This window comes from Acanthochromis polyacanthus, chromosome 14, assembly GCF_021347895.1.
Source record: "Acanthochromis polyacanthus isolate Apoly-LR-REF ecotype Palm Island chromosome 14, KAUST_Apoly_ChrSc, whole genome shotgun sequence".
Taxonomy (NCBI): Eukaryota; Metazoa; Chordata; class Actinopteri; family Pomacentridae; genus Acanthochromis; species Acanthochromis polyacanthus.
The window spans coordinates 31,531,104-31,543,687 of record NC_067126.1 but is presented as its reverse complement, the minus strand read 5'-3'; the positions used below and the strand labels follow the sequence as shown (position 1 = coordinate 31,543,687).

Here is a 12,584-nt window from a genome sequence, read left to right as displayed (position 1 = left end):
CTTGAGGTTGATGGGGATGTTTTATTGAAATGTTAATGTTTCAGTTTATAATGAACAAACTGTAGCTTCTCAGATTATGCTGCACATTCCCTTTATAAACACCGGCTCAATGTTGTGCCGTTGAGTCTCAAACCAGTGGGCAGGTGGTGTGAAGCCAATACTGAAAACTGCAGTCATCTGTAATAATTTAACCCTCGTGTTGTCCTGTGGGGCAAAATTGACCTGTTTTAAAGTTTGAAAATGTGGCGGGGGGGCAAGTATTTTCACAATGAAACTTCCGACATCCACATTTTCATCAGTTTTGGGGAATCTTTATCATCAATCTTTATCACTTTAGATATTTTTAGGATTTATTCAAAATATTTACAAGAATTTTCTTGCCAGATTTTGGGGATTTAAAAAAAAAAAAAAAAAAAACCTTTAAGAGAAACTTTTAAGTAATTATTGGAATTTTTTTGCTGAATTTTTTTCAGACAAGGAAACAGTATTTTTTTGGTGCCTGTAAATGAGGACAACAGGAGGGTTAAGTCACTGTGAACACATACTGTAACATTCTAACACTTAACATATTTTATTTTAATGCCCTGAACCGTCAACATTAATGTACCGGTGTTACACATTTTAACCCAAACACAGGCAAGAAATCTGATCACGAGCAGCATCAGATACAGTCCAGAGACACAAAAAAGTTTCTGTCCACTTGAATTGAGACAAAAAAATAATCTGTGCAATATTCACTCTTTCCTGACCATTGATCCACTCGGCCTGCTGCAGTGTGATCTGTAGCTTACTGAACTGAACGAGGCCAAATTAAACAACCACAGAACTCAGATACTCTAGTACATTTTCTTCAAGGTGACTGAACACTCAGGACAAAAAGACCTCATTCTGAGTTGCAGAATCTTAATTGCAAATGAACTAGGAAGTGCAAAAAGCAATGACACAAAAAGCCTAGCAGCCTACATGTTTTTTTTTTCTGTGATGGATTCCAACCTTTATCACACACAGAAAATCAGTGCAAAAATACCTTTTTAGCTGATCAATATTTTTGATCATGTTGCTTATAACTATCACCCAGCTAGAGAGGATATGACCTAAATACAAATTTAATAGAAATGTTTTTTTTTTTTTTTTAAAAAAGCAGCACGTTTCCTTTTCATCTCAAGTGTCAATCTTCACATGAAGCAGAAGACAGAAACTCTACATAAACTAACAGTTCAGCAAAGTAAAAGCAGCAAAACACCCAAAGGAAAAGCTGTAAACTAGAATAAAATAAAAACTAACTGTAAAGACACTTTGATGTTATAAATTGCAGTTTGAACCTTAAAAGTTGAGTTTGTCTAAATTGAAAAAAAATGTTTCCCTCTAATCCAAATGGTATCAAACATTTTCATATCTGTTGCACTGCGACTTCTGCCGACTATCCACGACAAGAAAGCTTATTTTGAGTTCTTGAAATGTCACAAATATTTAAATAGATCGATGCAACGGCTAGTTTTAGCTAATCACAATCAAAACAAAACACATCTGAAATACTATTATGTAGTTTGTCCACCAGACAGCAATGATGACCCTTAATGAAATGTATATTAAAATGCTGGTTAATAAATCTGCATCAATACTGCTAATATTTGGATTTGCAGTCACATGAATCTGGTCATCCTAGTTTTTACCATTTATAATAAGTTAAGAAAAAGTTTTTTGAGCGATTAGGGGCTGCCGTAACAAAACTATTATTCTATATGAAACACATGGCACTAAAACTTTGTTCTCTTTATCTTTTTTTTTTTTTTAAACTTTCTGTAGAAATGTTAATCCCTATGACACACTCACTCACCATCATTTACAAGGACGTCTCTTTTACGCTTTGCTACCATGAACATTTGCCATCCAAACCTAGAAACTGCGAAATGTCGTCATGTCCTTTGGCTCTTTGCTCGGGACGCACCAGTCGTCGGCCTCGTGGATCGTCTTGTAATGTTTCCACGCTGACTTGTTGTAGACGGGGAGCCTCTCGATGGACTCTGTGGACAGGGCCTAAAATAAGAGCGTAAGAAGAGACATTTAACCCTCCTGTTGTCCTCATTTCTCATTTCCAGGTATCAAAAAAATATTGTTTCCTCATCTGAAAAAAATCCAAACATTTTGCAAAAAAAAAACTCCCCAAATTTCTGAAAATTTGCAAAACCTTCAGGAAGAAAATTCCAGTAATTCCTTAAAAAATTTCCCTTAAAAGTTTTGTTTAAAAAAAAAAAAAAACTCCTCAAATTTGGCAAGACAATTCTTGTAAATATTTTCAAAAAAATGACTAAAAGTCTTCAAAAAAATATCTAAAGTGATTACAGATATATATATATATATATATATCAGTAAAACTAATATTTTCTTTAAGAACATTCACATAAAAATCAACCAAAATCCAGCGAAATTCGCTGGATTTTGGTTGATTTTTATGTGAATGTTCTTAAAGAAACATTTTTAACATTTCTTTTTGCCACTAAAAAAATGTCCAAAGATTTCCCAAAAATGTTGAAAATGTGGACTTTAGACGTTTCACTGTGAAAATATATATTTTTTCCACATTTTCAAACTTTAAAATGGTTCAATTTTGACCCGCAGGAGACACGAGGGTTAAAACAGGCGGCCTTCTCTCTTCTTTCCACATATTTCTACTGTGAAGCTCATTTACCCGTATGTAGATGATGGCATCGGTTCCATAACCCTCCAGAGAGTACAGCTTCAGGTCCCCTTGGAAGTAGCGAGCGTACAGCCGAGAGATGGGCAGTCCGTAGCCGTAACCAGCCTGGAGAAGAATGAAGCAGCTTCAGCACAAACTACTACAACAGAGCAGCCTGCAGCTCTTCGACAAACAGGAACAAGAAAGTTAAAGTCAGAGGAGGGGGTGTGAACGCTGTGGAACAAGCCGAGTAAGTGGGTCATGAAGGAACTTTGATGCTCAACTTTGTAGATCGGAAGCTTTAAAAGTGCTGAAGATGAAACGGGATCAGCTGTTCAGCTTTCACGTTAATGAAAGCAGCTCTACGGCAGCTGATGTGGGACAATCCTCCGGAGGAAGATAGTAAGTAGAGCTTGTGCTTGTAATCTAAAAAACACCAAATCACCAAAGAACTCTCCAGAACAACAAACCTGAAGCAGATGCACCTTCAACAATGGGCTCTACAACACTTCAGGTGTCACTATTTTGCTGACCGTACACTATTTATTAATAGATGCCAACAGAGGAAATCCCACTGACAGTAGATTCACAACTACAGTAAATGGCAGAAGGATGTAGAAACATGCTGTTACTGGTGACTGGGTTTTATACATACAAGGAAAATAGGACTGAAACATGAAAGACTGCGGGTGCAAAGTGTGAAAAGTGTCTGAATGTTGTCATTCATAGAGACACTTGTGATGCTACTGACCAGAGGAGCGGCCCGGGAGCCGTCGATGCTCGGCCGTGGAGCTGTGGAGTAGGTGTAGGTGAACAGCCGGTCAATCTTACGCAGCGGTACGCCTCCTCCACGGTCACTCACCTCCAAAAAGAATACACACCAACATAAACACATCCTCATCCAGCAAATACAGAAACCACAGAGGATTGTTCTGCTTTACCTTGACTGTCAGATCCTCGGATCCCAGAGCGACACGAGCATGAACAGGAGGATAGTCCATGGAGTCTCCATATAACTCCATAGTGGCCCGCATGGCGTTCTGGAACAAATGAGTTGCTAAATGTTTAACGAAAGACACCAAACTGCAGCAACTGTCCAAATTTAGTAAGAACACACATATCACTCAGTGTTGGCGTTTAAATAGGAACAACATGTGCAAAAAGAGTATTTTAAAAGCAAATCTCACCTTAAAAAGTTCAAACACCATGTGATACAAATGAGATGGAACGTAGACCACAGTGACGGGTTTCCCCTGCTCTTTGACTGTCAGGAACAACACACAATTAGACAACATTTAATGAGATAAGTTCAAAATAGTGAGCTCAGATTTACTCACTAATTAGTAGTGCAATTTAAACTATTTAAAAAAACAGAAAATGGGACATAATGAACCCTCCTGTTGTCTTCATTTACAGGCAACAAAAAATATTGTTTCCTTGTCTGAAAAAAATCCAAAAATTCAGCAAAAAAAAATCCCTAAATGTTGGAAAATTTGTGAAACCTTCAGGAAGAAAATTAAAGTAATTCCTTAAAAGTTTTATTTTTTTTAAAAAAATCCTCCAAAATTCTTGCAAATATTTAAAAAAAAATAGTAAAAATCTTCCAAAAAATCCTAAAAGTATCTAAAGTGATTACATGTCAGTAAAACTTCTATTTTCTTTAAGAAACATTTTCAACATTTCTTTTTTATTTACACCAAAATCTGTTCAAAAGTTTCCCAAAAATGTTGAAAATGTGGACATCAGAAGTTTCACTGTGAAAATATTTTTTTCCCCCCACATTTTCAAACTTTAAAACGGGTCAGGACAACACGAGGGTTAAACTAGTCACACATAGCCACATATTTACCATTGAACTCCTCCAGTATCAGCTCAGGAGAGTTCATGTAATACCGGTCACAAAGGTTTCTGGCATTTTCGTAGGCATCTGCCAAGAGATGGGAAGTTTTCATTGGAGAAACAGTGAAGTCTTAAAAACTTGAAGAACTGCGTTGTTTTAAAAATTTAAATTGAATTCTTACCTCTGATAACTTCACTGACACGACAGTTTGGATCGATGCTGCCGATCTGTTTGGGGTGAGCAGGATTCCCCTTCACCTTCCCACCAAAGAGGAGAGCTGGAAGGAAACGCACGGTATGAAGTGTTGATTATTGGAAAAGAAAAAACCCTAAAAGTATGCACATGAGAATAAACACATCTGCAAGCAAAGTTTCAGTAGCAGACATCTTGACTGCTGGGTCAATATATAACTTCGGGACTTTAGAAGTCCATGGGACATATCTTGCAAACATTTTTAGTAAAAGTAAAAACCTAATGTTTTTTTTAATGATTTTGATTATGTCTTTACAAATTCCAGAATTATTTACTCTGGAAACAATCACTTATTAATAAAAATGACTGGATATCACTAAAATATCAACCAAATAACCTTCCAAATTTAATAACAACCACTTTCTAATATCTAAACAATAATAAAATGAGCTTATTCATAAATAGTTTTGACTGTGTTCTTTTTATTAAGTTGAGACAATTACGGCAGTTATTTATTTTTCGGGAATATAGAAAATTTTATATGGAAAATCCGAACGCTAACTAGAGCCATGGGTTATTAAAACCTGGTGTCCAGTCAATGATGGGAAGAAAAACACTTCTGGTTATGGCTGATAATAAAAAGATCTAACATGTACCATTAAAAGTCGTGGATGCATGAAGCTGAAAAGAGCTAAAAAGTAATCTGAGAGTCCCTGGGTGGATGATTTGCTCTGTGGATTCTCTTTCATGAATGGTCAACGAGGCTAAAAAGAGCCGCATAGAGCTAGAAGATGAAGAGAGACACTGGAACTAATTAACATCTCTGAGTCTTTCACATGTTAATCATTAAAGAGGTAACATATCCATAGCAGGACATCACACAGGAAGCAGGTGCTCCAGAAAAACAGGAGTGTGCCTGAAGTTTGCTGAAGACAAACCACAACACTGCTGGGGAAATGTTTTGTTGACTGCTAAACATAAGGTTGAACCGTTTGAACATGACACTGCATACCAACAGGACAACATCATCAAACAGGTGAAGTCTGGTCATAATTTGGAGCAACTCGCCACCGCCGAAAGGAAAATAAACTCCCAAGTTTATCAACGTATGCAACAAGATAACGTCTGGGTCACAGTGTACTACCTGGGGTTAGTAGAAGGTGGATAATGAAGCAAATAATATCTCAGTAAACCTGCTTCATATGGGAAAAATTAGCATTTAGGAGTAACCGGATCTTAAACCTTCACCCCACAGAGACGCAGTGAAATGAGCTGAAAGAGTCCAAACATCCAGAGAATGAGGAGGAACAATCCTCTAAAGCATGTTGATCTGATCCACAGCCTCCACAAGTGGTTGGGTAAAAACGACTGCTGCCAAAGGAGGTTCAACCGGTTGTTAAGATTGCTGGTTTCCTCACTTGTTCCAACAGCAGTGTGTGTGTAATAGGTGTGTCTGGTGTTTATTAGCTTAATCACACTGTGTTTGTCTTTACATGTGGCTTAGAGAAAGACCTGCTTACATTTTATGACAAAATAAGGCAGAAAATCAAGTCATTCAAGAGGGTTTGTATGTTTTTGTTCCATTCTTGCTTAATAGACAGTATATTCTTGCATTTTCTTTCTGTTCTTTCCTTGTTCTTTTATCTGTATGACCTTCTTTTGCTCCTTTTGTCACTGTTGTATGCAACTAAAAGTAATATATTAATAACAAATAATAACTGGAAGAAGCAGATCCCTAAAACAGACTACACAAAGGATAAAGTTTTGCTTCTATCTTTTCTAGATAAAAGTGGAGCACTGTATCTCTTTGCCCTTTAATAACTCGCACATGAACAAACAGAAATTCAGAAATGTTGATAAGCTACAAGTTGTTTCAAGTTCATCTCTGAATGTGGCAATGCCAGAAGATGCCTGTGTGTGTGGTCTGTTCATTCCGTATTTGCAGTGATGTTGAAAGGTTGAACACAGGAAGTAGCCGTCCAACATTAAATCAAGACGGCTCAGTTATCTCTCCAATCTCAAAATAAATTAAAGGAGAATGTGCTCACTGTGCTGGTTGAGCAGCATCCTGATGGATATCCTGCTCATGTAGAAGCGATCCAGGAAATACTGAACGTTCTGGCTGACGACCGGGTCGGTGCCGTACGTCTCCTTGTACTCCACGACCCCCTGAGCCATGGTGGGGATGACATCGTTGTGACGATTTCTGATTTTTATCACTGCGTCTGTGAAACTAATTAAAGGCACATGAGTTACAGCAAATCTGAAAAAACAGATGAGCTACTGCAGTGAATAAAACATTATAAATACAAGAAAAAAAACGTACTCATATGTGACTTTCTCATCATCCGCATTTTTGTCTTTGAACTCAAGGATCTCCTGAAGACTCTGCATATACCTGCATGGGAGGGGGATATCATCATTTTCTCTTTGCATCCACTTCCTTAAGTGTAATTTAAGACAAAACAGAGAAAAAGAAGACCCTGCATACCAGCTCTGGACCAACCGCACTGATGGAGTCCCCAGCAAGTTGTCCGGCAACAAGTTGATCTCTTTCATAATGTTTGCCAACCTCACAGGTAACTCCTGTCTGAGGAAGGCGAAGGATGTTTTCTCACACGCATTTTCTGAGCCTGAATGGAAAAAAGCGAAATAGAAATGGCACAAGTCTCCTATTAGAGCTGAACAATTAATCAACAGAGCATTTGAATTGCAATATGGATAAATGTGAGTTCATTATTGCACTGGATATATTGCTGAACTTGTCAAAACAGGTACTTTTTGTGTTATCTTCTCAAACAGTTTTCATGCAAAATATCATGATATATACAACTGTCATGTAAAGTAAATGTACCAAGAGGAAAGACTGTTTCCATAAAGCTCATCTCTGGTTACCAACGAGCACAATTATATTGTGACAAAATGCAGAACTGCCCCTGAACCTTGGAGCTCCATGTTGTTTGATAAATTGCAAATATGTTTGCTAAGTTGTGTCATTTGAGTGTGATATAAACCGACTGAAAAATGCCTTGAAGTGGCACATAGATTTGGCTTTGACCTTAAGGTATGGACTTTTTGCTTTGCTTCCATGTGTCAAAATGTAGTGCGATCAAACTACCTTGACAGAAACACACAGACACCAGTGGTATGCATGCCAAGAATCAGTGTTAGAACTTCCACAAATGGGTTGACAGCTATCCTACTTTCTTGTGTGAAGAGATGCTTTAAAGTCCCGCTTTGATAACCGACTCCCCAAAGCCCGAAGAATAAATAATCTACAGATGAAACTTAGATTTTTTTTTAAACATTTTTTCCCATTAAAAATAATCCCTTACTGTGCTAAAATGGGAGGGATGTACCTCTACATCCCTGTTTCTATTAGAAGGTGAACATCTATGACATCATCGCTTCTTTCTCCACCCACTGCTGCAGCTGGAGCACACCAGCTCACCTACAACTCTGCTCAAACACTGTAATACTACTCTAAATTGTCCGTGGATGTGAATGCGAGAGCGATTGTTCGTCTCTATGTGTAGCCCTGTGATAGCCTGGCAACCTGACTTAGGATGACCCTTGCTTTCACCCTGAGCCAGCTGGGATAGACTCCAGCCCCCCACCACCAGAATGAGAGTTAAGCGGTGTATAGATAATGGAAGGATGGATGTTCGAATTGCAAATCAATTGTGATGAGAGATAATACAGAAAACCTCACCCTTAAAGGCTGCGGGATTGGGTCCTTAGGTTTGTCTGAATCTATGTTTTTGAGATGATAACTAGTTCGCTGCAGTTTGGTGGAAGTTCTGGGCAATGGCACTGACTGTTTTATTTGCTCATATATCTTAAAGCATATTAAAAATACCACTGAGTTTAGCCAGAGAGGGCCTTTAATTTAGTTCCAATCTGGGATCTGGTCCCTACACGTTGAATATACCGATGATTACCAGAAAATGATCAAGAAAAACAACAATTTGCAAGAAAAATCTTTGCATTTGTCCTTTCAGATACTACAAAAAATGTTTTGTTCTAGTGACAGAAGAAGGTTGTGACACGAATGTTTTCTCCCTGCTGTCCCTGTGCATATGAATGATTTACATTTGTGTGTGTGTCACAATCATACCAAAATCCAGAAACTGCTTCATTGAAAGAGGGGAGGGTGAAAATTTGGAATAATAGTCAATGTCCTTTCCAATGGACACGCTGCTCCTCAGGAACCTTAAAATCCTCATGTCGACGCGTCGTGCAGCAGCTCACGTCCAGCTGGAGTCACACACAGAGATGGTTTTTACTGAACTTAATGGCAGTGGCATCCGCAGTACAGCCTCGCAGTCTCACCTGGGTTAGCTAATCGATAGTGACACTAGCTTGTTGGCTAACCGCAGCTACTCGCAAATACAATCGTGAAATTAATATGTTATCTCGCAGTGTGCAGGAATTTCTGCACCCATAGTCACCGCTACAGGGCAATGTTTTTAAATTGTCCTTTACTTGAGCGTCTCACAGCTGAACGCTCGGAGGGAAACACATCACGTACCGTACTGAGTGCTGCTAGCTAACACAGAGAGTCACAGCGAGGTCAAGAGAATAAACCTACGTAACCTACAGCTACTTTTAGCCACTTAAAATAAAACTTTATTGGTCAAAATGCATGTACATTTATATATTAGTAGTAGTTTTAGTAGTACATATCAAGAACATAAACTTGATATCTTGATTAGAAAAACTAGAATTTTATATATTTTAAACAGTAAATGATACTGTCACAAATATTTTGGTACTATTTTGAAAAGATGCTTAGTCCTTTTATCAGTATCTTGTTTGTCTTCCTTTACGTTAGACACGGTCATATTTGACAGAGGCGAGGAGCCTTCTGTGCTATTTAAGCGTATATTTCAATTAGCTGGTACGACATAATCCTTTAGTTCTGGTCGTCAGTTACATGTTCAGTTCTCCCCGAACAGTAACTCTCTTTATGTATATTTTCTCTTCGGAAAATTGTGTTTTTATGTTCCTGTTTTTTGTCTGTCAGGCAGCCTCTCTTCCAATCACATTTTGACTTGGTTCAAATCAGGATTGTGATTGGACTGTGGATCTGTCAATTCTGACGACAGGCGGGATTTGTTCACTGGCAGACAAAAATCAGGGCTTCAAACGCGTAAAACCGGTCCTAACTGACGTCGTTTCCGTTTAGTGAACCAGAGAAATGCCTGTGTAAAGTATGTCGGTGCAGCGGGCCACGTTTTTATCGATGATGTGTTGTTAGTTTTTGGTCCGAGTTACGCTCAAAGTGACGTTAAGAAGCCGGGGTTGACTTTATTAGCCGCTAACGTCTGGAAAACCGTCGTAAGTAGAAAACTGATTCTTCCGTAACTTCGGTTTACCAGCTCGTGTTTGTGACCCGCCAAAAGCCGTGGATCTTCAGCGAGGAAGTGACCATTTTGTCTGTCAGCTCTCCTCGATAAAGTTATATTTTTATCTTTAAAGAGAAAATGAGCGGCGGGTTCAACTTCGGCCAGCCCTCAGGGGGCTTCACCTTCGGTCCTCAGAAGTCTGCAGCTCCAACCCCAGCCGCCGCCACGGGCTTTGGGCTAACGGGCTCCACACCTGCTGCCGCCACCGGAGGAGGAGGATTTACCTTTGGCACTTCCACCCAGACCAACGCCAGCACCACCGGGACTTTCAGCTTTGGCACTCAGGCGAAGAGCACTGCAGCAGGCGGAGGGTTCTCTTTCGGGACACCCGCCAGCACATTTGGCATGAATGCGGCTCCTCAAACCACAGCAACACCGGGGTTGACTTTAGGCTCCACAGCAGCGGCTCCAGCTGCAGGGTCAGGGTTCACTCTGGGCGGCGGGCTGTCCGCCCAGACCACCGCTGCCGCTCCTGCAGGAGGAGGCTTCACCTTTGGAGCTGCTCCTCAAGCTCAACCCCAGCCCCAAACTCAAACTCAACCTGCAGCCGCTCCATCAGCCGCCCCAGCTGCTGCCCCAGCTTCATCAGGTGGCCTGTCCTTTGGAGGGTTCAGTTTTGGAGCTACAAAGGTCCAGGTGACCACAGCGGCAGCCTCCACTGCTGCCCCCGGAGGAGGCTTCAGCTTCGGCACCACTGCTCCTTCCACCCTCACCCAGTCCCAGCCAGCCTCCACTACTGCAGCCACAACAGGCCCGGGTGGAGGCTTTGCCTTTGGGATCAAACCTTCATCCACCCCAGCCCCTCCTGTAGTGACCCAGGCAGCCCCGGCTACAGGCCCCTCTCTCTTTGCTTCACCTATCACTACAGCAGCTGCCCCCACCGCCACGGCAACGGGTACAGGCTTTACTTTGGGTGCTGCTCCAGCTCCTGCAGCAAGCATCACCCCTGCAACAACCTCAGCAGCTCCTGCAGGCTTGTCTTTTATGCTCAAACCTCTGGGCTCAGCTCCTGCCACATCTGTCGCTGCTTCTCCTGCCACAACTGTAGCCGCCACAACAGGAGCTGCTACTGGTTTCACTCTGGGACTCAAACCTGCTTCCAGTGTCAGTGCCACCACAACCGCTACAGCCACAACAATCGCCACTGCCGCAGCTCCTCCGGTGATGACCTACGCCCAGCTAGAGGGTCTCATAAACAAGTGGAGCCTTGAGCTTGAGGATCAGGAGAGACATTTCTTACAGCAGGCCACTCAGGTGAATGCCTGGGACCGCATGCTGGTGGAGAACGGAGAGAAGATCACATCTCTGCATAAGGAGATGGAGAAGGTGAAGCTGGACCAAAGGAGGCTAAACCAGGAGCTGGATTTCATCTTGTCCCAACAGAAGGAGCTGGAGGACTTGCTCTGCCCGCTCGAGGAGTCGGTGAAAGAGCAAAGTGGAACCATCTACATGCAGAACGCTGATGAGGAACGTGAAAGAACGTACAAGCTTGCTGAGAACGTGGACGCACAACTGAAGAGGATGTCACAGGACCTGAAGGAGATCATCGAGCACCTGAACACATCCAGTGGTCCAGCAGACACCAGCGATCCAGTAAGACCACACCTACGTTTTTCATCATTGTTAAACCTGCCTAATGAAGTTTTTCTGCTTTAATGAATCTCTTTCTGTCTTTTTTCCCCCCCTTTCTTAGCTTCAGCAGATCTGTAAAATCCTCAACGCCCACATGGACTCCCTCCAGTGGATCGATCAGAACTCGGTTCTCTTGCAGAGGAGAGTGGAGGAAGTGTCCAAAATGTGCGACTCTCAGCGCAAGGAGCAGGAGAAAACCTTTCGTTTAACATTTGACTGATCTGAAACAAAAATCTGTTTGTTGACATAGCGCCACATGTGGAATTATTAGCAGTCATTAACAGCAGGGTCGCATGATCTGGATTCAGCACAATCCCCATCAAACCCTGTTTTTCTTTCTGTTGTTTTGAGTTGTCTGGTTTGCATAAAGATGAATATTTTCAGTGCAATAGCCAACATATATATAGTCGTGGCTATGATCATCTGTTCCTATGTAAATTGCTCTGCTTGTTCTAAATAGTACAATTAAATAAATCTTTGGAATAAGAATTTTTTTCCCCCATTGGTTAGTAAATGAATTCGATTTTTGGTTTTGTTTCAGACAGACATGGACATTTAGGTACATATTCCATGCCCCTCTAAAATTAAAAGTATAGGTTTTACTTTCAAAACAAGTACATCAAGAATTAGTTTTTGCTTTTTTTTTATAAATAGCTGAAATAACTGCAGTCAATCAATAGGAAATCTGTTGTTACTGACTTTTTTTTTTGGCAAAAAACTCAATCATTGCTCAGTTCTTTGTCTTTTTTGTTCATAAACTGAATATCTTTAACTATCTGAAGACGTCTCATTGGGCTTCAGGACTTTGTGACCGCCATTGTTCACTATTTTGTGG

General features: G+C 40.7%; 2 protein-coding genes across 2 annotated transcripts; one reads left to right on the top strand and one right to left on the bottom strand.

Annotated features, from left to right (window-relative positions):
* Nucleotide 1: 1 nt before the first annotated feature.
* Nucleotides 2-9,284, bottom strand: pdk1 (pyruvate dehydrogenase kinase, isozyme 1). The gene is made up of 11 exons (XM_022213219.2): nucleotides 8,827-9,284; nucleotides 7,201-7,342; nucleotides 7,036-7,107; nucleotides 6,758-6,942; nucleotides 4,699-4,794; nucleotides 4,527-4,604; nucleotides 3,865-3,941; nucleotides 3,619-3,717; nucleotides 3,429-3,539; nucleotides 2,690-2,803; nucleotides 2-2,037 (listed from the first exon to the last, which is right to left on the bottom strand). The coding sequence occupies exons 1-11, from the start codon at nucleotides 8,933-8,935 to the stop codon at nucleotides 1,897-1,899; spliced, it is 1,224 nt and encodes a 407-aa protein (XP_022068911.1). The 5' UTR covers nucleotides 8,936-9,284; the 3' UTR covers nucleotides 2-1,896.
* Nucleotides 9,285-9,877: 593 nt separating this feature from the next.
* On the top strand, nucleotides 9,878-12,238 carry nup62l (nucleoporin 62 like). The gene is made up of 2 exons (XM_022213215.2): nucleotides 9,878-11,710; nucleotides 11,811-12,238. Exons 1-2 carry the CDS (start codon nucleotides 10,196-10,198, stop codon nucleotides 11,967-11,969), a joined length of 1,674 nt encoding a protein of 557 aa, XP_022068907.1. The 5' UTR covers nucleotides 9,878-10,195; the 3' UTR covers nucleotides 11,970-12,238.
* The last annotated feature ends 346 nt before the right edge of the window (nucleotides 12,239-12,584 follow it).

Excerpts from the sequence above, each read along its gene's own strand:
- pdk1 (XM_022213219.2), bottom strand. The coding sequence starts at position 8,935 with ATGAGGATTTTAAGGTTCCTGAGGAGCAGCGTGTCCATTGGAAAGGAC. Across the intron at positions 3,718-3,864 it reads TGGTGTTTGAACTTTTTAAG|AACGCCATGCGGGCCACTAT; the intron begins GTGAGATTTGCT and ends CATTTGTTCCAG. Across the intron at positions 2,038-2,689 it reads ATGCCATCATCTACATACGG|GCCCTGTCCACAGAGTCCAT; the intron begins GTAAATGAGCTT and ends CTCTTATTTTAG.
- nup62l (XM_022213215.2), top strand. The coding sequence starts at position 10,196 with ATGAGCGGCGGGTTCAACTTCGGCCAGCCCTCAGGGGGCTTCACCTTC. Across the intron at positions 11,711-11,810 it reads CAGCAGACACCAGCGATCCA|CTTCAGCAGATCTGTAAAAT; the intron begins GTAAGACCACAC and ends CCCCTTTCTTAG.